Here is a 25,395-nt window from a genome sequence, read left to right on the forward strand (position 1 = left end):
ATCTATCTATCTATCTATCTATCTATCTAGATAGATAGATATATTTTCCCCCCCTTAGGAAAGGCAAACTGGCAAGGATTAGAGAAGCTAATTGAAAACTGTAACGCTCATTGTTCCTCATGGTTAGGGGAGATGTGAATTGCTCTGGCTTTAAGGAATGTACTCTGGTGGCATAAATCAAAAACTCTATATACCAATTCTACTTCTATAAACCTACTTTAAGAAAATAATCAGAAGTGCATAGGAAGAATCACGCACAAAGATGTTTACTATAAATCTGCATATAACAAAAAATTCATTGAAATTGAGCATATATTAGAAAGTTCACCAACTCTAGATTCACCACTAGGTTTGAATTAAATCCCGATGCCTTCACGTATTAAATATGTGATCTTTGGCTACCTTGCTAACTTTACTAAGCCTCATATTCTCCATCTCCAGAATGGAGAAGATAATGTTTACTTTACAGCAGGGATTCTCAACAGCAGGAATATTGACATTTAGACATTTAATTCTGAGCCTTAATAGGATTTTTAGTAGCATTCCTGACCTCTACCCACTAGATCCCAGTAGCACCCCTCAACCCAGTTGTGACAGTCAAAAGCCTCCCAAATGGTGAAAAATGTCTCCAGATATTGCAAAATGTCCCTAGTTGAGAATCACTATCTTCCAGAATTGTTGTGAGGATTCAGTGAGCTAATTTAAAGATACTTGATGGTGAAAGAGAGAAATAAACAGTATTGAATGAGAAAGCCATTAAGTGTGTGTGTGTGTGTGTGTGTGTGTGTGTGTGTGTGTGTGTGTGTGTGTATAAGCAAAGGAGATAAAGCCAGTAGGAGACAATGAAATCCAAGAGCAAATCAAAACAACGAGGCATCACCTCACGCTCATTAGAATGGCTAGCATAAAAAAGATATGAAATAACAAGTGTTGGTGGATTAATGTTTCCTATCTAGTACTAAAAACTTAAATACTGCTTTTTCACCATTTGGTAGGCCTTCCTATTTGTTAAGCAGTTGTAATACAATGTGTTTGTTAAAGATCTTTTCTGGGACCACAACCACTATGCCATTTTATAGAATCCAAGCTGAAATTTAGACATCCACCACTCCCTGATGTGATACTTGTATTCTATAAATCTATATAATACTATAAATTGTATACTTTAATACTTTCATAATTTTACTTATATAATTTTATATAATATATAATTATAACCCTCTCAGCACTTCCCATGAACTAGAAGTATAAAATTGTTACTAGCCTTCATAAGACTTGGCTTCAACAACTGACTTCAGTAATTTTGTCACATTTGAAGAAAATCAAAGTATCCAAGTTTATGCATCAACGACTGAAAAACTCTACTTCTAAATGGGCTGAGCAAATAGATGTGGGTGGCTTTATCTTCGGGTTTAGGTGTACTGGCCACCTTAAAGTGACTTTTAAAAAAATCTTGATTGGAAGACAATACACAATACATTCCATACTTGGGTCAAGAAAGTTTTCTCTTTGACAATGTGTGAGTTGAAACGTTGGACCACGTGGAAAGGGACGAATGATGATGTTTAGGTTGGAACATTAGAAAGGGTTTTTTTTAATAAAGGCTCATTTTTATATCTTATAATGCTTAAATATAGAAATACTTTAACTTTTCTGTTTTCATGGAATTCTAATTTTGAAATTGGATTTTAGTGGAAACACATAGTTACCCAACTTTATAAAAATTGGGTTTTACTTATTTAATGAAAGACATACATTCACCAAAAAAAAAAAAAAAAAAAAAACAACCATTAGTAAAGGCAATTCTTTGTAACACTCACAATCCTTGACCCTGAACCTCTTGACCAAGTATGCAAGTCTAAGTATGAAAATCTCTTCAGTTTTTGTCATACTTTCTAAGGCAAACCAGCAAATCAAAGGACAGGGAATATTCTTCACATGAAGCAGATATTGCAGAGGCATAATGGAAAGTGTGGACTGCATATGTTCAGAGTTTGCAGTCTGAACAGATTCCAGTTCTTCAACCAATCCTAAGTAAACTGGGCTCAGTTGAAGATCATAAGTTCAAATCTTCACAGGTTAGATTTTATTATAGGGGGATCTTGCATACTTATTTCAAGATAGGTCAGGGTTTATCAACCTTGACATTATTGACACATTTGACTGGAAAATTCTTTATTATGGAGGCTGTCCTATAAATAATAGGCTGTTGGTTTCTACCCACTAGATGCCAGTACTACCTCTCCAATCTGACAGTCAAGAAGGTCTCTAAATATTGCCAAATGTTTCCTGGGGAGCAAAATCATCCCTATTTGAGAACCAATGATCTAAGTGGAAATAATACTTTTTTTCCGGTTTTTTATTTGAGGGAATAATTACAGTGATAGAAGGACTTCAACAGGTTAAGCCTTTTTTTTAAGCTATATTATGTTCTTTGCATAAGATTGTCTTTTTTTGTCTGTTTTGCGTAATTCCTTGAAGTGTCACCAATTCTTTGAAGCCATGTGACACAAAATTAAAAAAAAAAATTGTGAGACTAATGGCTAATTACTTCAAAGAGGAAAATGAAAACGTCCCAATCAGAACTTTTCTTCACTTAAAACTTGGTCAATAACAATAATTGTGCTGCAGAATATGTGTTGTTTTTATGTAAAGTTGGTATTTAATATCCTATTTTGTTATACAATTAGATATTCCTAAGTAATATTAGTCTTCGAATTTAGGGCTGATTCAGTTTGTATGCAACTAATTCAGTTAATATACAACTAAAAACATTTCCTAAAGCCTTATTTAAATACTATTCTGTTTTCTTTTTAGAACTTTGTATATTAGATTTTGCTTATCCTAATAATTAAGAGAAATCCATTCCTCACTCTGGACTAAAATAATATGCATCAAATTGGGACAAACACAATGTATATGCTTTAGAAAAGAACAGTTATAAATTAAAATATTCTAGTCCCTCTGTGCAGTTTCTTTAAAAAAAAAAGGGTCCTAAATAAGTAACTTATTTTAGGTTTTGTTCTGGGATACTTATCTACTGGCTCCATCTATTCAGATTATTTAATTTTTTTTTTTTTAATTTTTTTTTTCAACGTTTATTTATTTTTGGGACAGAGAGAGACAGAGCATGAACGGGGGAGGGGCAGAGAGAGAGGGGGACACAGAATCGGAAACAGGCTCCAGGCTCTGAGCCATCAGCCCAGAGCCTGACGCGGGGCTCGAACTCACGGACCGCGACATCGTGACCTGGCTGAAGTCGGACGCTTAACCGACTACGCCACCCAGGCGCCCCCAGATTATTTAATTTTTAAATACAAGCGTATGGCTTCTATGTAACAATTATCATTACCAACTGGGTTCAGGCATCCACTCACGTGGCCTCCTCGCTTCCCATAAAGGGCCGTATACCTGCTTGTTCAGCCTACTTAAATGTTATTGCACCTCCCCCAACTTCAACACACAGTTTTTGTATAAGTATCTTCCTTACCTTATTGGATTTCCAAGTTTACAAAAATAATATATGAGTACATTAACAAATCAATTAATACATGGGTGTCTAAAAAGGTTACAAATAACCTATAACTTTTCTTCAAGTCCACTTCCTACACCTTTCATTGTGCTCAGATAAACGCATGCAGAAACACGTGCACATACACAAGGCTCATCTTAGTCTCCGCAGACGGTTTCTCTTCCTCTACTATTCTTTAAAAGGACAGATAATTCTGTCCTCAGCAATCTTCTTTTTGGTTTCTCCATTTAATCCCTACCTGCCAAATTTTAAATACCTAACAACTTTCAAATCTCTGTCTGAAGCTCTCTCCTCTCAACTTAGATTTACATATTTAACTGCCTAGAAGATATCTCTAATTGGATGCTGAGATAGTCATTCAAATATCCAGTTCTCCTCCAAGGACTTGGTAACATGGTACTTTCCTGCCCATTGGAGCTTAGATGTGGCCATGTGGTTCACTTTGGATAATAAAAAGGGTATGGAAATGACACATCACATTTAGACAGAAGCATTAACAGCTAGTGTGTGAATCTCCACTCATTCTTTTCCTGTGATCAACAGTAATATGACCAACCTGAGTGCTAAAGTGAGAATAACGAGGAGTGGAGTCCCAGACAACTTGAGATGGGTACACAGCATGATGAAGAAATATATCTTGTAGTCTGAAGCCACCAGACTTTGAGGATTGTTTTTTGCAGCAGTATAACTTAACCTATCCTGACTAAACACTGATATGTCTGAGGCATCCTAAATTAAACATGGTCAAAACAAATGACTCATCCCATTTTCTCCTTTTCCCATATTGCTCATCTTTTTTATTTTTTTTTATTTTTTATTAAAAAAAATTTTTTTTAACGTTTATTTATTTTTGAGACAGAGAAAGACAGAGCATGAACGGGGGAGGGTCAGAGAGAGGGAGACACAGAATCCGAAACAGGCTCCAGGCTCTGAGCTGTCAGCACAGAGCCCGACGCGGGGCTTGAACTCATGGACCGCGAGATCATGACCCGAGCTGAAGTCGGCCGCTTAACCGACTGAGCCACCCAGGCGCCCCTTGCTCATCTTTTTAAATGGCACTAACATGTATCTGTTTTGTAAGACTCAATCACCTTTTTTATTTTACTCTTTCTGTCACTTTCCATGTCTAATCCATGAGTAAATCTTAAAGGATTGGCTTTACCACCAAAGTACATCCCAAATTCAACTGATTGTCAGTATCTCCATTGCTGTGACCCTAACCCAAGCCATCATCTCTCTCTGAACCAACACAGCAGCCTCCTGACCTTCCTTATAAACCCCACTCCCATTTTTTGTTTCTATTATTGTCTTTTACTATTAATTTGTAAAAATGCTTTAAACTGTGGCAAATAAAATATTAACTCTGTCTGTGATAGGTATTATATAAATGTCATTTTCAATTTTAACTTTTTAAATATAAATCTGGCTCAGTCTTCAGAGTCAGATTAAGTCACTGGTTTTAATTGCCATTAGGCTTAATCAGATTAGAGTGCTCAGTAGAGTAACTAGTAAACACATACTGTTCAATAGTCAACATGACTCTCTGAAACCAAAAGGAGGGGTTTTTTTTTCTCCCCAAGAGGAGTATTTCTTGAGACTCTAATTCTGATCTCAGTACTTCAACTGTCAACCTGCTTTTCAATTTTCAGATTATACATTTTGTTGCATAAATGAATAAATTCAAGGCAAATGAATCAACTTTTAAATTTAAGTTTTACAGAATTCTTTTCATTAGCTTAATATTATATATTATAATTTTTAAACCTCAATTAGATTCCTAAAATAGTAGAAGATAAAGGGTCAGAAATTAGGCCATGAAATGACTCCCTGACAATCCTCGGATATTATATATTTTTGTACATTACACACAGCATAGTCATAGTGGGCAATGGTGCTGACAGGTATAAACATGGAATTGAAGGAAAAAAGATTGGTCCAGAAAGATGGGGGAGAGGATGGGTACCATGGAATTTGAACATCTGAAAGAAAGACATGATTGAAGGTCGCAGGCAATGAGGGAATGTATCAGAGACTCACAGCATGGTCCTTCAGCAATATGTAATTTAGTGAAAAAAATAACATTGCAAATATAATAACAGACAGGATTACATAATTATACCATATCTGTAGAGTTTCAGATGCCTAATTTCCATCATTTATATTATCTTTGACTTTCTTATAAAGTTTAATCCACTTATATTCAGTATTTTTCCTTCTGAATATTATTTTCAATATTTTATATTTGTTTCTTTCTCACCATCCTCCATTTAAAATCTCTTTCTCATTAAAAATATTTTATTGAAATGTAGTAGACATAAAGTGTTATAGTAGATTAAGGTGTGTTTAAAACCTTTTTTTTGAAAATTGCACAGAAGACAGTTATCAAGGAAAATGAGAAAATGATACAGGAACAAAATTTAAAATTGCCCATACTATTAACATTTTGGTGTGTATCTTATCAGGATTCCTATGTGCAAATATATAAATATAAATATCATCCTGTATAAGTTTTTTAAAGCAAAAATGGGATTATGTTATCCATGGTGGGTTTTTTACCCGCTAATTTTTCATGAAAATTTCCAATGCAGTTGATATATACTTTTTAAAAATGTGCTTCAAAGCATTTCACTGATGTACCATACTCTACCAAACCAATTATTTATGACAGATATTGATGCTGTTTTTAAATACGTAATTATGAACAGTGTTTTAAAATTAATTATGAACAGATACCTTTGTACAATTATTGAATTATTTGACAAAAATACATTTTTAAGAGCAAACTTGCTTGGCCAGAAGGTTGGCGCATAACCAAAGCATTTGATACGAAACACCAAACTGGCCACCTTCCAGGAGCGCCATGTATACACTCCGCCACGTGTAGTGCACAAGGACAGCTTCCTCAACACTACATATCATGACCATTCTTTCACATTTCTCATAATCTAAAGGGTCAAAAATGATGTATGGCTGGCTATGTGAATTTACAATTCTTGGTTGCTAGTGAAACTGGACTTTATAGCAGTCTTTTTTTTTTTTTCTTTTTGGGTATTAAATCAACGTCTATTGATTTGGCCAGCTTTCTTTCTTCTTAGGTTTTTGTTGTGTTTTAAGTGAATCAAATAGAAACAGTTCTATTTTGAAGATATTTAATCCCTTCGATGTCATACATGCTGAAATATTTTACTAACTTGTCATTTGCCTTTTAATTGTTTACTGTCTTCTATTCCACACAAAGTTTAAATTTGTAGGTAGCTTAAGCTTTCATATTATTCTCTCATCATTTTCCAGTTCATTAATTTTTACTTTAATCATTAATTTTTTCTTTCTTTAGATTTTGTGTTGCTCGCTTTCTAATTTTTTTTTTTAATAGAGAGAGAGTGGGGGAGGGGTAGAGGAAGAGGGAGAGAGAGTATTTTTTTTATGCCGACTTGTTCCCACAACCCTGGGATCATGACCTGAGCAAAAATCAAGAGTCTGACACTCGACCAACTGCACCATCTAGGTGCCCAATCTCTTTCCAAACTTTTAAATTAATTCACTTCCATTAAAAATAATAAATCCATTTAAAGTTACTAATTTTTCTCTGTGTATAGCATTGGGTATACCTTATAATGTTTCCTGTTTAGTGTTTTCATTGTTATTATATTCCAAATAGTCTGTTAATTAAGTATTTATTTCCATTTGGATCCATTTTGGAGTGTATTTTCTTATTCCTAAAAAGATCAGCTTTTACATTTAAAGTTTGCTATGGGGGTGCCTGGGTGGTTCAGTCAGTTAAGCGTCCAACTTTGGCTCAGGTGCCCTCCCCTGCTCACACTCTGTGTTTCTCTCTCAAAAATAAATAAGCATTAAAAAAATTATTTACAATTTGCTATGTATACATAGTTTTCTGTAGCTTATTAGATAGCAAATACTTATATATTTAAAAAATATACACACACATATCTTTTGAATCAATCTTATTTCTTACAGTAATCATATTCTTTGTAATTTTAGTTTTTGTCCAGTTGATCTGCCAAGGATAGGGAGAAAAATTTTAAACTCTTACAACTACAATGATTCTGGTATGATTTCACTGTACAATATGATAATCACATAAAGATAAATAAAAACTTAATTTGTACTTTTTGATAAAAACGCTTCTGTAAGGTCTTAAATTTCAAAATAAAACTAACCACATTGGAACTTCTAAAATCATACTTGATCCTACCATGTTTTCAAAAGAGAGGCATAAAAACTTTCTTTTATTTTGGGGCAGTGTTAAATCAATTCCATTCATATGAGAAGATGTTTAAAACACTGTGAGAGACACTATTGGGGGGGGGGCACGGTGGCACAGTAACAGGGCCCTAGGATCACCTCACCCCATATATACAACTAGACAACACTCACATCGGTGCAAATAACCCAGAAAATGACCTGAAGACTGGCAGAACAAACTCAACAACGAAAGGTAGAGTTGAAGCCATATCAAAGAGAGTAGTAAGGATGGACATGTGGTAGGGAGCTAGATGGACTGCAGTGGGACCTTCTGTGGGCAGGAGGGAGCCTCAGTCAACGGTGGAAAAGGGAGAGAAATGGATTATCACACCAGGGAGCCCACACAGAGAAGATGAATCACCAAGAAATTTGGCTTTGAAAACTAGAGCGGCTGAATTTCATGAGTTCTTAAAACCAGTGAGCCATAAATCCTGGAATTTTAAAAATCAGAGTGCTTGGCTTTGGGAGAGCCCAGACTGGTGACAGGAAGCTGTCTGAGTCCCCACCCTTAAAGAGACAGGACAACAAATAGCTTGTAGGGATACAGCATGGAAGCAGCAGTTTGAAAAATGCTTGGTGCATATGGGAGAGAGAATTATTTACTCACCTCAGAGCCTGTCCCAGAGAGGCAGGAATTGCAGGGAGAACCCTCTAGGAACAAGGGAACTGGGAGGTGCCATTTTCTTCCCCCACCCAGCATAACCCCAGCACAAACACCCGAGCATAAACACTCAGCCACCTCACTATCTAACTTGCTTACACCAAGCCCTGCCCCACTGCACTTTGGGCAGATCTGCTCTTCTCAGTCACCTTTGTCTCAATTTGGACTGCACGGTCCCCTCCCCCTAAAGACTGGTGCAAATCTTGCCAAACCAAGACCTGACCAGTGTATTTTACAGGGCCCTTGGTCCTGGAAGCAGCTGTGGTGGCTGTAGGCCCTACGGAAGGGTGTAACTTGTTAAAATTGCTTGCCTTTCCCACATAGCCCCAGTCCCTGCAGCAGCAACTACAGGTCTCATTTTGAAAACAGGCCAGGTTGTACCTTGTTAAAACTACATGCCCCACATGGCCTGGGGACCAAACACTGACCACACAGGCAAAGAAAGCCTCTGCAGATGACAGGACTGAAGGAAAAAGTGGCTAGGACACAACAGTAGGGAACAGGCAACACACATAGGAGACACCTCTGAAGCATGAGGTTCTGGTGAATAGGGGGACATTGCACTGAGGGGCACTACAGGACTCCTTCATAAGACCATTACTTTCAAGAGCAGAAAATGTATCTGACTCTCCTAACACACAGTAACTGACACAGCAGTTAGACAAAATGAGACAGAAGAGTATGACCCAACTGAAAGAACAAAACCACAGTAAAAGACCAAAGCAAAAATAATATGCCTGATAGAGAATTTAAAGTAATGATCATACAGATATTTACTGGATTTAAGAAAAGAGTGGAGGGCATCAGTGAGATCTTTAACAAAGAGACAGAAAATGTAAAAAAGAAACAGATGAAGAACAAAAGAAATGAAACTAAAAATACACTAGATGTAATAAATAGCAGACAAGAAGAAGCAGAGGAATGAATTAGTGACCTGGAGGACAGAGTAATGGGAAGTAATCATGCTGAGCAGGTGAGAGAGGAAAAATTATGCACAATGAGAACAGACTTAGGGAACTCAGCAACTCCATCAAGCATTATAACATTTCCATTATAGGGATCCCCAAAGAAGAAGAAAGAGAAAAAGGGACAGAAAATTTATTGGAAGAAATAAATAATAATATAAATAATAGAAACTGAAATAATAGAAGAAATAATAGCTGAAAACCTCCCTAATCTGGGGAAGGAAACCGATATCCAGACACAGGAGTCACAGAGATCCACCAACAAAATCAACCCCAAATCAACCAAGGCACATAGTAATTAAAATGGCCAAAAGTAGCAATAAAGAGAGAATTTTAAAAGAAGTAGGTGAAAACAAGACAGTTACATATAAGAGAAACTCCATAAGGCTATCAGCAGACTTTTCAAAGTGCTAAAAGGAAAAATCTGCAACCAAGAATACTCTAACTAGCAAAACTATTATTCAGAATAGAAGGAGAGACAGTTTCCCAAACAAACAAAAGCAAAAGGCATTCATGACCATTAAACTAGCTCTACAAGCACTATTAAAGGGTGCTCTGAGTGGAAAGGAAAGACCACAAGTAAAAGTAAAAAAAAGTAGGAAGTACCAAAGTAGTAAAAATAAGTACATCTGTAAAAATAAGTCAAGGGAATTATAAAATAAAAGGATGTAAATTATGACACCATATACCAAAAATGTGGTGGGGAGAGGAGTAAAGAATGGGCACAAACTTAAGTGACCATCAACTTAATAGACAGGTATATGCAGAAGATGTTATATACAAACCTAATGGTAACTACAAATCAAAAACCAGTAATAGATATGCAAAGTAAAGAGAGAAAAGAATCCAAGTATATCATTAAAGAAAGCCAGCAAACCATGAAAGAGAGCAAGAGAAGGATCAGAAACTACAAAAACATTCACAAAACAAGTAACAAAATTGCAATAAACATATACTTAACTACTTTGAATGTAAACGGACTGAATACTCCAATCAAAAGACATAGGGTGACAAAATGGATTAAAAAAACAACACCCGTCTACATGCTGCCTACAAGAGACTCATTTCAGACTTAAGGACACATGCAGACTGAAAGTGAGGGGATAAAGAAACACTTATTATGCAAATGGGTATCAAAAGAAAGCCAGGTAGCAATACTTACATCGGACAAAATAGATTTTAAAACAAAGACTGTAACAAGAGACAAAGGGCACTATGTAATAATAAAAGGGAGAATCCAATAAGCAGATGTAACAATTGTAAATATGCGCCAAAATGGGTGTACCCAAATACAAAAAACAGTTAACAGGCATAAAGATACTAACTGATAGTAATACAATAACAGTAGGGGACTTTAACACCCCACTTACATCAATGGACAGATCATCCAAACAGAGTATCAACAAGGAAATAGTAACTTTGGATGACACATTAGACCAAATGGATTTAACAGATACATTCATGGGCGCCTGGGTGGCTCAGCTGGTTAAGCGTCTGACTTTGGCTCAGGTCATGATCTCACAGTTCGGGGGTTTGAGCTGTGCTGACAGCTCAGAGTCTGAAGCCTGCTTCAGATTCTGTGTCTCTTTCTCTCTCTGCCCCTCCCCCACTCCTGCTCTGTCTCTGTCTCTCTCTCAAAAATAAACATAAAAAAAAACAAAACCCAGATAAATCCACAACATTTCATTCTAAAAGAGCAGAATACGCTTTCATTTCAAGTAACATTCTCCAGAAGAGATAACATATTGTGCCACAAAACAAGTCTCAATAAATTTAAAAAGAATGATGTCATACCATTCATCTTTTCTGACCACGCTATGAAACTAGAAATCAAGAAAGTCTGGAAAGAGCCCAAATACATGGAGGTTAAACATGTTAGTGAACAATGAATGGGCCAACCAAGAAATCAGAGAAGAAAGAAAAAATTACATGGAGGGGTGCCTAGTTGGCTCAGTCAGTAGAACATCTGACCCTTCATCTTGGGGTCATAAGTTTGAGCCCCACCCACATTGAGTGTAGAGATCACTTTAAATTTTTTTTTAATTACATGGAGAAAAATGAAAATGAAAACACAATGGTACAAAATTTCTGGGATGCACCAATAGCAGTTTTAAGAGGGAAGTTTATAGCAATACAGGTCTACCTCAAGAAATAGAATAATCTGAAACATACAACCTAATCTTACATGTAAAGGAGCTAGAAAAAGAAGAACAAACAAAACCCCACATCAGCAGAATGAAGGAAATAATAAAGATTAGAGTAGAAATAAATGATACAGAAAGTAAAAGAAACAATAGAACACACTGATGAAACCAGGAGCTGGATCTTTGCAAAGATTAACAAAACTGACAAACTACTAGCCAGTCTCATCAAAATAAAAGGGGGGGGGGGAAGGAGGGAGAAGGAGAGAAAGGACTTAAATAAATAAAATTACAAATGAAAGAAGAGAAATAACAATGAACACCACAGAAAGGATTGTAAGATAATATTATGAAAAATTATATGCCAACAAATTGGCCAACTAGAAGAAATGGATAAATTTCTTGAAACATAACCTACCAAAACTGAAGCAGGAAGAAGTAGAAAATTTGAACAGACCAATTACCAGCAGTGAAATTGAATCAGTAATGAAAAAACTGCCAACACATGAAAGTCCAGGACCAGATGGCTTCACAGGTGAATTATACCAAACACATAAAAAGGAGTTAATACTTATTCTTCTCAAACTTTTCCAAAAATAGAAGAGGAAGAAAAACTTCCAAATTTATTCTATGAGGCCAGACTTACCCTGATAACAAAACCAGATAAAGGTACCACACAAAAAAGTAAACTACAGGCCAATATCCCTAATGAATATAGATGCAAAAATCCTCAAGAAAATATTGGCAAACCAAATCCAACAATACGTTAAAACAAGCATTCATCAGGATCAAGTGGGATTTATTCTTGGGATGCAAGGGTAATTCAATATTCATAAATCAATCAATGCAAAACATTACATCACTAAGAGAAAGGATAAAAACCATATGATCATTTCAATAGATGCAGATAAAACATTTGACAAAGTACAATATCCATACTTGATAAAAACTCTCAAGAAAGTAGGTTTAGAAGGAACGTATCTCAACATACTAAAGGCCATATATGAAAAGCCACAGCTAACATCATACTCAATGATGAAAAAATGAGAACTTTTCCCCTAATGTCAGGAAAAAGACAAGGATGCCCACTCTTTCCACTTTCAGCCAACATAGTACTATAACTCCTACCTACAGCAATCAGACAACAAAAAGAAATAAAAAACATCCAAATTGGTAAGGAAGAAATAAAACCTCCACTATTTGCAGATGACATGACACTATAGAGAGAAAACTTAAAGGCTCCGCCAAAAAACTAGTAGAATGGACAAATGAATTCAGTAAAGTTGCAGGATACAAAGTCAATGTATAAATATCTTCTCCATTTCTATACACTAATAATGAAGCTTCAGAAAGAGAAATTAAGAAAAAAATCCCATATATAGTTGCACCAAAAATAATAAAATACCTAGGAATAAACTTAACTAGAGGGTGAAAGACCTGTACTCTGAAAACTATAAAACACTGATAAAAGAAATGGAAGAGGACACAAAAAAATTAAAAGGTATTCCATGATCATAGATTGGACGAACAAATATGGTTACAATGTCTATACTGCCCAAAGCAATCTACATATCTAATGCAACCCTTATCAAAACACCAACAGCATTTTTTACAGAACTAGACCAAACAATCCTAAAATTCGTATGGAACCACAAAAGACCTGGAATAGTCAAAGCAATATTGAAAAAGAAAAACAAAACTGGATGTACCACAACACGAGACTTCAAGCTATATTACAAAATTATAGCTGCAGTAATCCAAACAGTATGGTACTGGCACAAAAATAGACACATAGATCAATAGAGCAGAACAGAAAGCCCAGAAATAAACCCACAACTATATGGTCAATTAATCTTCAATACTCTTCAATTAACCTTCAATAATGTGCGAGAATATGCAATGGGGGAAAAAGACTGTCTCTTCAACAAATGGTGTTGGGAAACCTGGATAGCTACATGCAAAATAATGAAACTGGACCACTTTCTTACACTGTACATAAAAGTAAATTCAGAATGGATAAAGGACCTAAATGTAAGACCTGAAACCATAAAAATCCTAGAAGAGAGGACAGGCAGTAGTTTCTCTGACCTTGGCCATAGCAATATCTTTCTAGATAAGTCTCCTGAGCAAGGGAAACAAAAGCAAAAATAAACTCTTAAGACTACATCAAAAGAAAAAGTTTCTGTGCATCAAAGAAAAAAACAACCTACTGAATGGAAGAAGACATACAGATGGCCAACAGACACATGAAATGATGCTCAACATCATTCATCATCAGGGAAATGTAAATCAAAACCATGAAGAGATATCATCTCATGCCTGTCAGAATGGCTAAACTCAAAAACTCAAGAAACAACAAGTGTTTATGAGGATGTGGAGAACAAGGAATTCTTGTGCACTGTTGGTGGGAATGCAAACTGGTGTAGTCACTGTGCCAGACAGTATGAAGGTTTCTCGAAAAATTAAAGACAGAATTAGCCTACAATCCAGTAATTGCATTATTGGGTATTTACTCAAAGAACATGAAAACACTAATTTGAAGGGATATATGCACCCCTATGTTTATTGCAGCATTATTTACAATAGCCAAACTATGGAGGCAGCCCAAGTATCCACTGATAGATAAATGGATATAGATGTGAGATATATATAAACATCACACATCGGAATTCAGCCATAAAAAGAATGAGAAACAAAACAGCAAACAAAATGAAACCAAGAAACAAACTCCTAACTATAAGAGAACAAATAGTTAGTAGAGGGGAGGCAGGTAGAGGGATGGGTGAAAATAGGTAAAGGGGATTAAGTATACACTTAAATTGATGAGCACTGAGTAATATATGGAACTGCTGAATCACTATATTGGATCTCTATATTGTACACCTGAAATGAATATAACACTGTATATTAACTACACTGGAATTAAATTAAAAAAAATAAAATACTGTGAGAGAAAATATGTCAAAGCTGTGAAGACAAAATTATTCTCATTCCTCATTAACTAGAGTGAAGTCACTTGTTTTGGACACAACAGAGGAAATAAAATATATAAATAAGCCCCAAGAACACTTCAGAAGTCCCTGTTCTATTTGTGAGCTTTCTGAGCAACGGAACAATTCTTGCTTTTCTGTGAGTCTATTTGGCAAGATCAATAAATTTGGGAACATAACATAGATTCCAACTCACTTTCAAAGTCTTCTGCCTCCAACTGAACTGCCCTTTTATCCAACGGATTAAGATTAAAGTCATAGAGTTCAAAAACTAAGCATTAAGCAATGCTCTTTTAAGACCGGTTTGTCAAAAAAGAACCAAAAGTTTATTGGTGTTGCGAAGGTTGAAACAGACAATTCATTTTTAGATGCATATGGAACTGAAATTAACACTTTGAGGCTAGTGAGTTTTCATTTGTTCTTTTCATTTTAATGATATTCTTAATTGGGTTATGCATAAATTAAGCAAATTTGATGGCCTCTCCTTAAATCCTAGGGAAATACATTCGCTAATCAGCTTCTCTAAGAAAATCAATGAAAGCATATACATTTTTCAAAGAAAATAAATAGCCCTAATTGAGCTGACTATATCTACACTTAGAGTGTTCTGATTTGCACTTATGCATTTTAAATATTAGAAAGGAAATGTACATTATGATACTGTACTGTTTGCTTCTTTCCAGGTTTGGTAATGGGTTTTCAGTGTCTATGTACAGTCTCTCACATATGACCTACGGCAAAAATTTAGGAGTTGAAGGTTGGCACAGGAGATGAGACAAATTATCATGGATTTAATATCTATGTTCTTCAGTGTGATATATTTTGGGGACATTTGATCTGGCACACTCTATCTTTGTAAATGACTGCTAAAATCCAGTGGATCACCAAAAGAAATACTCTAGGTAGTAACTACTTTTCCCATTAATGGAGACCAACAATGTCTAGACATTGTCTACTTGTCTTCTGAATGTTTAGGAAATCACTAGACAAAGTACTTAAATGTAAAACAAGAGTTTAAATCTGATTTTTCTTTCTTCTCTTCTTATATAGCAAAGCCCTCCAATGTGTACAACATTATTGCATTTAACCTAACCAGGAGTTAATAAAGACTTCGTTTTTAAAAAATTGTTTTAGCATGTTTGGTTCTATTTCTCCTTTTCAAATACTCCTTCTCTCTAGTCAAGGCAGTCAACTTAATACTTATGCTCGGAGAAATTTAAGAATCCTTTACTTTAAGAAGACTGAAGTAAAATGGGAGTAAATTTCTCTTTCAAAGGTAATAAAATATTCATAAGAGAAGAGATTAAATATAGTTTCTCCACATAACTTAAGATTTTTTGAAGCATTCATTGCTGAACTTAGGATTCTTTTGATTAGTTTTCATTTATGCTTCTGTACCAACATCATTAAAAAACTTGAAAGCTTTTGTTATACAATTTTATTCTTTATTATTTCTCTACCTTCAATTTGCCTAATATCACAGATATTTAACAAAGTCTTTAATACAGAAATAAAATTTAAGTCTCTTAAATTCCTTGAAACGCCTGCCAAAACAGCGCATCAAATTAAAGAAGGAAATTAAGTGTCTACTCCCTAGGACAAACCATGGAGATTACTTTTTACCTGCAGGCCTCTGTTCTGCAAATGACATTCTGACTTACATTTGTGTACAACAAATCAAGGAAAAGAACAAAAACGACCCCCGTTAATGTATGTATTTCTTCACATTCCCAAAACTGACTCAGGAAATCCTAGACTCTTGTCTCCCTCATGAAGACATGGACTTGGAATCCATGGTTCAGGGAAACCCCTCTAAGGAGGAGACAGACTCTACCCTAACCAATGTAGAGTATCACTATGCCAACAGGAAAACATTTTCAAAAGGAAAAATAAGTAACGGGCCTGTAAGGAAATTTTTTTTAGCAACTGTGATCTCCTCACGAAAGGAAAATTTGCTTTGCTTTTTAAGGAAAAATAACAAAATACATATAACTGTTCAAAGAGAAATGTGAACCTTGGTGTTTCATTCCATCATGATATAAATCTAAATGTGCATCTATTATAAAAGTTTGTTTTCCTGGAGTTTACAGGTTTAGCTCCCAAATTCGAAGCATAATCTAAACGCGGCCAAAGCAGATCAGTTTAGTTGTTATTGAGAAAATGAATAGTAAAGTTGTTCCATACACCTCAGAATATACATGTGTGGATGTGTGTATGGATGTGTGTGCATTACATCTAATGTACGTGGGAAGATGAATCCATTCATCCTGTTCATCTAAAGAAACATTAATTTAGCAGACTTCATTCTCTTTAGAGTCTGGTTAATATGATAAATAATAAAATGCCATTCCATAAATAAACAATTAGCCATTGTGAGTCTAAAATGAGTCACCTTTTGCAGCTGGCTCACGTATATGGCAGGCAACAAGTTAGGTATGTTGCCTTGGGGACAATTCAGAATAAGCATTCCAGAATTAGAGGGAAAAAAGAACCTCATATTCTCCTTTTGAAGACTCCAGACCTATACTCTGGAGACAGCACAGCTTGTATTCCAGTGTTTTCCATTTATACTGAAACTCTAAGCTAAAGGAAAATAGCATGCAGATGTGCTGTTTGTGATTCGAGGAGGCTCTTTCGTGCCAGAGTACATGGTCAGTATAATGATCATATTTTAGAAGTATTAGCATTACATTTTTTCACAAACTATCACTTGTTCCTAACATAAACAATGAAAAATTAAGGCCTCAGGGCAATAAATACCAGCACCTCCAATGTAGCCACTCTTCAACTAAAAATCAAAACAGTCAGGGCTTGCATCTTTAATGCTCTTCAACTGGCAGTCTGGCACCTGAAGATACTCCCTCAGCCTTAGACCAGGTTTTCATGATGCGGGTGGTGGCTCCAGGTGCCTGAAGACCCTCTAGGGTGAAGGCGGCTTCCTCCTCGAAGCTCCCTTATGAGCAGCAGCCTTACAACTTGGGGGTCTTAGTGCTCACTGCATTATAATTATTTGAAAATCAGTAAACTCTATTAAACTGAACACTGCCCAGAAGAACTTGACCAAGCAAGACACAATAAACGGAGAACTCCTGCCATGGAGAAGTGTTTTCTTTGGGGAATTTTACAAATGCCTTTAAGTCATCAGTGAGTCACTAGTGAAAGAGGCAAGTCATAAATGCTTTTCCAGTGGTCTAAGGGTTAGCACCTCCCCCCAAATGTCAGCAGCTGGTTCCCTGATCTTCAGCATGCACAGGCTGGGTATTCGTGCACTCACAATTAGCTCGTGGTACTTAACAAACAAACAAGAAATGCAGCATATGAAATTCTAGATAGAGACTCAATGTAAGTGAACAGACCAGACCAGACATGGTTATTATTCAAGAGCTGAAATACATTATATGGTATAAACACTAAACTGGGGGGTTTTTTTGTCCAAAGGTTTTTTTCTAGTAGTGGTAGTATTAGGTAGAATATTATCCTTAACTTTGTGTAAGAAATCTCTAATTAATTTCGTAAGCTACCTGCTATATTTAAAAAGTGACCTATTAGTGAGCTGAGTTCACCACCTTGCTTCTTCACAAATGCCTATCTTGTACTTTTCTTGTATTATTTTTAACTTTATTAAATATTATTACTTGGGCCATAAGTAGTTATATCCAGATATAAATTTATAAAGTGACACATTTTCAATACCAACCATTTACTTCAACGTATTCCATAACAGCACATTCCATCAAATTAAGCTGCAAGATTTCCCACATTTGTTTTACATTCTATATGTATGGCTTATGAATAGCAATTTTGATGAATTCCAGCTGCTTTAGATATGCAGGCAGCCCCTTATAGAACAGATCTTTTCAATTCTTATTGTATTCAATGAGGCCCATTTTATTAAGTGGGCCACCTGGTAGGATAAAACACTAATAATTCTCCACAGAAAAAATGAAAAACAAATCACCCTGCTAAACTTAAGACCATCTTCCCTAACTATGTTACTATCATATAACTAATATAAGTGAGAAGGAGTTCTAATCCTTTGGAAGAACTGAATTTAAATTTAAACAAGCCAGCAACCTTATGAATGACTCAATTGCTCGTTTATCTAATTACAATAACAACATTAAGATAATTTTCACCATTGGTGTGTGTTGCCTGGTCTCACAAATCTATTGTGCACACTCAGTCTCCTCCTCCATCCCCCACACCCTCCCACTTCCGTCCAGCTGGAATACATCAGGGTGCAGAAGCCAAGTCAAATGTGAACCCCACCCTCCTCCATCCATTTTAAGGCACCTTCAAAGCCAGAGCACTGATCTAGTTCAGTTTCACCAGCAAAGCCAGCCATCCTGCTATTTAAGACTCCAGTTTGGGGTTTTTATAACTGCACATTAACATGAGAGCTTTGATTTTTGGTCAGAAACTTCAGCTGCACTGGGTTTCATCAGACTGTTGTACCCTTTCTGCAGAAGAGTCCTTATTATTAAATCTTCATAATCTTTGCTCTCGGTGTTGACCTCTTTCCTCATACCATCAACCTCTCTGAACTACCATTCAATAACCAACCCTAAAGAGCGTAACGTTTCCCTTCCAAAAGGTCAAAACGGAACCGCCATTATGCATGTTTTCTCCTTTGCACACCCTGTATCATTTGTGCACTGTCGCAGACAGCAGTCATTACAATGTGCACAGAAACGCTCTGGCCAAGATACATGCAGCGGGGGAGGCGGGGTTGGAGAGAAAGAGGAGCTGCGATAGGACAAAGAACTTACTTTGTTGTTCCCCTGTGCATGTAGCCGCAAGGAAAAAAACAAAAAAGAAATATGTTAAACATAAACTTATTTAAAAATTGTAAGGTTTTTCATGCTAGAGCAAAATCAAAACAAATAATTTAACTATTCACTGACATCCCAGACACACACACAGCACCCCGAGCTCATGGACAAGTCAAAGAATCCACTTATATTAAATGAAATCATGTATTTATAACAGCAGAAAATTATGACAGAGATTTCCCCCCTTCTTTCTGCTCGGAATCCTTGGAGTATGGGGACCTGGCCAAAAAGCACTGGTTTGAATTGGTAATAAGTGAACTGTTAGCATGAACGGCAAAATAGTATGTCAGCTTGCCCTTTTCTGACAGCCCCTCCTCCAACATGCCAAGCAGTGGAAAATTTCATCAGCCAATGCATTTTTAAACAAACACTGCATCCTTGGTTTCAAAGAAGGTGGAAAAAGAAAGGAAAAGAGAGCAGAGGAAAGGAGTGGGTGGTTCTGGGGAGACAGGGTAAGCAGACCAAGTTACGACCTCCATCTGTACCATTCCTCTACTTCATAAATTATGTGTTTTGTCTTGGGTTGGCATGGGAAGTGAAAGCTGTATAGTGGGGATGTGGCCAAAATAAACACTGGTCCACATTCAAGAAAATGGGTCTGGAAAGGTTAGTCACAAAAAATGTAGTCGTTTCTAAAAGAGACACTCTGGATAGAGACACAGAGAGCAGCCAGCGACAGGCGGCGGGCAAATGGGTCTCCTGTTTCAAACTGGAGCTGCAAGAGTATGATTTATATCAAACAATTTAACGCACATATGGCTTAAAAAAATAAAATGGTGATTCATTACTCCCAGGGCAGCCGAGTCCTTGCAGGGTCAGATCCTGTGGGGAAGACGTGATGGGATATGGGCAGGGAACAGATATGAATTCGTCTCACAAGGGGCCCAAAAGGAATTTCTCGCTGAGATGCGGAGTTGAAGAGAGCTGGTAGTAAACTGTGTGCATCTGTGGAGGAGGCTGAACACAGGCTGCAGTAACAGGTTGGGCTGGAGATCTGGCATTTACTTTTAAAAGACGATGTGGAGGGAGAAATACTCCACACAGAAATTTTCAGGAGAGGGGCAATGCCAACTGGTGACCCTGGGGAAATGTCTAATCCAAGGACCATCACGGCCATCATATTTAACAATGATATCAGTTTAAAGACACCGATACAATAGTGTAGAGAAGCTTCTTGGCATTGTGAGTTGCCATGATATAACTGTTAACATCACTGGCTTCTACGGAGACATAAATAACGGTATAAGAATGAATGAAGGGGGGAGAAAAGAGTCTCTGTAAGGAATCTGCCAACCGTTCAATAATGCAGTAAAGATCCCCACAGAGTTTTATCAGGAATAAAATACTATTTTAGAGAATAACAAGACCCCGGTTCTCCAAAGAAGTGCAATATTGCTGAAAATACCTCAAACAGATGGAGTTTATTGAATTCCACAGCAGTGCAGCTTTTGATCTACCAAATAAGTTTCAGGAGTTCAACCAAGTATTTTTGCACATTAGGGAATGACTGGCTTCTCTGCTCAATGGCAGATGGTTCTGTTTGTGGTGGCAACAGTGATGTCACAGAGTAGGGGGCCTTGATCCTTAAATATGAGAAACATCCAAGTGGAGGACATGGTGTGGCTTTGCCATTTCTTGTTTCCTTCAATCATTTCCCAATTGTCTATTCTGAGAGAGGCATAACAGTCATGAATGGTGAACCATAAATGTTTTATAATTCCTTCCACTACACCGTGTGGCAACAGTTTATGTTTAGATCACAGCAAGTACCTCCACTGAAGAAAAACTAAACTCTTCAGAATTGGTCATGTGGCCACTCGATGTTCTGTGGGAAGCACTGCTGAATAAGCTAAGAATAAAGTGATGTGTAGTCAGACTCAGCACGGGCATCGTCAGTCTTGTGTTATTAGATGGCTGAATAAATAAATGCATAGGAGTGGTCATCCCATACTAATAAATATTTACGGAGGTCTGGGGGCATTCCTCTTCTCTCCCTAGAATGACACAGAGACCCTCCCCCCAGTTGTTATTTGCCACAGAGAAAAGTTCAGTTTTAGAGTCTATCCAAAAGGAATTTCTGAAGTCCCCAAAGACTTCATTTATTGAATGCTTTCAACTTCCAGAGCAGTCCTATTAATTATAACTGGGAAAGTCTTGAATTCAGGGGTATATGAAGTTTCAGGTGTTTCACTTTCTACTGCCATTTTTCATCACTTAAGAAATCATACCCTACAGGCGCCTGGGTGGCTTAGTTGGTTAAGCTTCTGACTTGGACTCAGGTCATGATCTCACGGTTTGTGAGTTTGAGCCCTGCGTCAGGCGTAGGCTCCGTGCTGATGGTGCAGAGTCTGCTTGGAATACTTGCTCTCTCCTTTCTCTCTGCCCCTCCCCCACTTGTGCTTTCTCTCTTTCAGAATAAATGAATAAACTTTAAAGAAGAACAGAGGGGCACCTGGGTGGCTCAGGTCATGATCTCGTGGTCCATGGGTTTGAGCCTCGCATTGGGCTCTGGGCTGACAGCTCAGAGCCTGGAGCCTGCTTCGGATTCTGGGTCTCCCTGTCTCTCTGCCCCTCCCCCACTCACACTCTGTCTCTCTCTCTCTCTCTCTCTCTCTCTCTCTCTCTGTCTTTCAAAAAATGAATAAATGTTAGAAAACATTTAAAAAAATGAACAGAAATCATACCCTCTAGGGGAGGACCATCTATCTATACAGTCAATGGAAGTCTCTTAAGAAGCTCTGCAGTATTTAATTTAACAAATAGGCAATACTGAATTTGCACCAAATTTATTTCCAGGGCATCCGCTACTCTACTGTTGTCTGCTTTCAGATAGCCAGCTGGCCAGTATCTGAGGGCAGGCTTGTGAATTCTCACTTTCCCTGACAGCCCCTCGGGCTCACTCCTGACTGACAGATTTCTAAGCCAGCCTGTCCACAGGGCAACATGACTCCTGTGGACAACAACAACTCTGCTTCCTTAACCAACAGGTAAGGAAATTCTCCCTCATTTGCCTAAGTCCCACTAATCCTTTGCAAAGAAAAAGTAACTACTGGGGCGCCTGGGTGGCGCAGTCGGTTAAGCGTCCGACTTCAGCCAGGTCACCATCTCGCGGTCCGTGAGTTCGAGCCCCGCGTCAGGCTCTGGGCTGATGGCTCGGAGCCTGGAGCCTGTTTCCGATTCTGTGTCTCCCTCTCTCTCTGCCCCTCCCCCGTTCATGCTCTGTCTCTCTCTGTCCCAAAAATAAATAAAAACGTTAAAAAAAAAAAAAAAGAAAAAGTAACTACTAAACTGGGGAGTGCAGTTTCATGGACCATTAATGATTTTCAGCAATAATAATAAAGGCTACGTGGCATTGAACACATTCACTCAGTTGCAGGCACCAAGCTAGATGTGATATGCAATAGTTCTCATTCAATCCTATAAAATCACGCAGAGGAAGGTATCGTTATTTTGAGTTTAAAAAAGAATACACAACTGACGAGTTAAGTAACTTGCCTGAACCACAGGGCTAATAAATAGAAGGACTGGGATTCAAATATGAGATAGATCTGACTTAAAATCTACTTCATTTCACTGCACACAAAATGTTCCAAAGAATTTGGAATCCTTTAATGCTATTTATACTTTCAGTCCTACTATTAGCTGACAAAACTGTGCCAAAAGATCAGTCATTTTTTTATACCTTGTTCTTTAGATTTTAATCAAATTTCCATTTATTTGTATTCACACTTACTGATGCATGCACATAAATTTTTACTATAAAATAACTTTTAAAAGTTCTTTAATTGTAGCCTACAATACTGATATACACACACTTTTTATCTGTTTCATCGGTTTAAAAAAAAGAAACCAAACCAAAATACTATTAACTAATTCCATTAGAAACATCTTTAATTTGAAATTGTACAACAATTTAATTATTTAACAATATAAAATTTTATAGTGGTTATAATTTCAATTTAATGGCCAAAGGAAATAGAAGTTAAAGAAATAAAATTCCGCTAAACCCAAATTCAGATTTACATATATCTTTAAAGTATTGTGGCTTCTCAAAAAGATCAGGTGACTGGTAGAATGCTAAATTCGTGGCTCAGAGAGGTTATGTGTAAGTTCAGTGTCATATTGGGAAACTGAATCCAGGATGCCTCATTGAGGGTCACATATTATACTGTTCAAATAAGAAGTCTACATTTTGCTTTGGATCCAGAACTATTAAGGGGCAAAAGGTAATTAGAAAATCCACATGGGAATATAGATGGGCTGTTGCATTTTATATATTCGCTATAGTTTCTACCACATTGTAATTATTTAGTTGCATCCCTCATTTCCACTAGACTTGAAACTCTTATAAAGTAAGAACTGCATGTTTTTTATATTTGAATTTCTAGAGACCACCATAATGGTGATGGATGAAGGGAAGGAAGAAGGGAGAGAAGAGAGTGGAAGAGGAAGAAAGAAAGAAAAAAAATCTGTAGAAAACTCCAAAAGAAAAAAACAGGTAATAGAACATTATGATATGAATGACATAAAAATATTCTTCATGTGGACATGATAGAAAAGATATGATGGGGAAAAGCGTGTAATAAAAAAGTGTGCAATCTTAGTTGGAAAAAAAAATGTATCCAAAAAAATGTGGAGGATGGCTGTTTATCTAAATGAGGCTGAAATTACACAATTTTTAAAAATAATCTTTGTAGATTTTTTCCAATAAAAATCTTGTATAAAAAGCAGAAAGTTTTGAGTCTTGACTTATGTCCATGTATGACAAATGTTTCATTATTAGAATAGAGATTGATTTGCTGTCGACTCAATGGTTTATTGGTACAAAACCCAAATGACCCTCCAGAAGTCCTAAAAATTTACTTACAGAGAGACATCTGTTACTAGGTTAATCTGACTTTTTCATCAAATCTAAGTTAGGAATAACTGTAGCTAAAAGTATCCATCCCTCCAAATCTAAGCATGTTCACAAAATGAATGTTTACATAAGCATTCTACTTAGATTGCTTTCAGTAGTTAGCTGCCATTTAAACATCTGAAAGTCAAGCAATCGTGTAATATAACCTCTACAACTACATGGTGCGTAAGAAATGCAAATGTTGTTTATGATGAAAACTGAGAAAAGCAATGTTCATGGCACACTGCCAAGTTTAATTTCCTGTCATGTCTTTGGCATACAGTAAAAAACCCCTTTGTCTTGATCATCCAAGCAACTGTACCAAAAGTGTACTTATAAACAGAAATGATATTAAAAAAAGAATCAAACAGATCATGTGGGACAACCCTAGATTTGCTTAAAATTGAGCATTCTGATAAAAAATAGCAAATGTTTCATTGAGCGTCTTCTTTCTGTAGAGCTATGGATACATGAAAATCCCAATTTATAAAAACAATTCACCAGGGATAGGTAATTTTGCTTTGCCAAGACAGTTTTCCCTCATAAGAGATGTATTGCATAATTTCTTTAAATACCAAAATTGTCTAGTATATTTAAGATAAGTTTGGCAAAATCATGACTGAAGAAAACATTTTCACAAACATTACAATTGCATGGTAGGAAGACACACACACACACACATACACACACACCACTAATATATAACCAATATAATATTTTATATAACCAATTTTCTATTATTTGGTAGATAGAAAATAGCATAAACTATTTATGATCTCACTGGGCTACATTATAATATTTACAGTGTTTTAGCTCTCATCTTAGTAGGCTGTGATGAAAATGATAATTATCATCATCATTATTATAAATATATATTTATTTATTTTAAGAAGGGGGAGGGGCAGAGAGAGAGAGAGGGAGAGAGAGAATCTCAAGCAGGCTCCATGCTGTTAGCACAGAGCCCAATCTCAAAAGTCTAACACTTAACCAACTGAGCCACCCACGTGCCCCACCATCATTATTATTATAAATAAAAAAAGAGCGCTTGCTTGTGTCCACCATATTCAGTGCTTTCCCTGCATTCTCTCACTTTATCCTGTCAACCAAGCTATAG

The 25,395-nt window shown here is 36.6% G+C and overlaps 1 protein-coding gene across 12 annotated transcripts in view; it reads right to left on the reverse strand.

The window, feature by feature from the left end:
- The window catches only part of DNM3 (dynamin 3), a 569,179-nt gene that overhangs the window by 81,483 nt on the left and 462,301 nt on the right, over window positions 1–25,395 (reverse strand). For 7 of the 12 annotated variants that reach the window (XM_040451682.1, XM_040451680.1, XM_040451676.1 and 4 more), the window contains one exon: window positions 19,322–19,333. The exons of the other annotated variants lie outside the window; for them this stretch is intronic. In XM_040451682.1, coding sequence (XP_040307616.1) covers window positions 19,322–19,333 — 12 coding nt within the window. The remainder of the gene's footprint in view (window positions 1–19,321; window positions 19,334–25,395) is intronic. 12 annotated transcript variants of the gene reach the window in all.

The sequence above is a fragment of the Herpailurus yagouaroundi genome, unplaced genomic scaffold, assembly GCF_014898765.1.
Source record: "Herpailurus yagouaroundi ecotype Mexico unplaced genomic scaffold, PumYag 205, whole genome shotgun sequence".
NCBI lineage: Eukaryota > Metazoa > Chordata > Mammalia > Carnivora > Felidae > Herpailurus > Herpailurus yagouaroundi.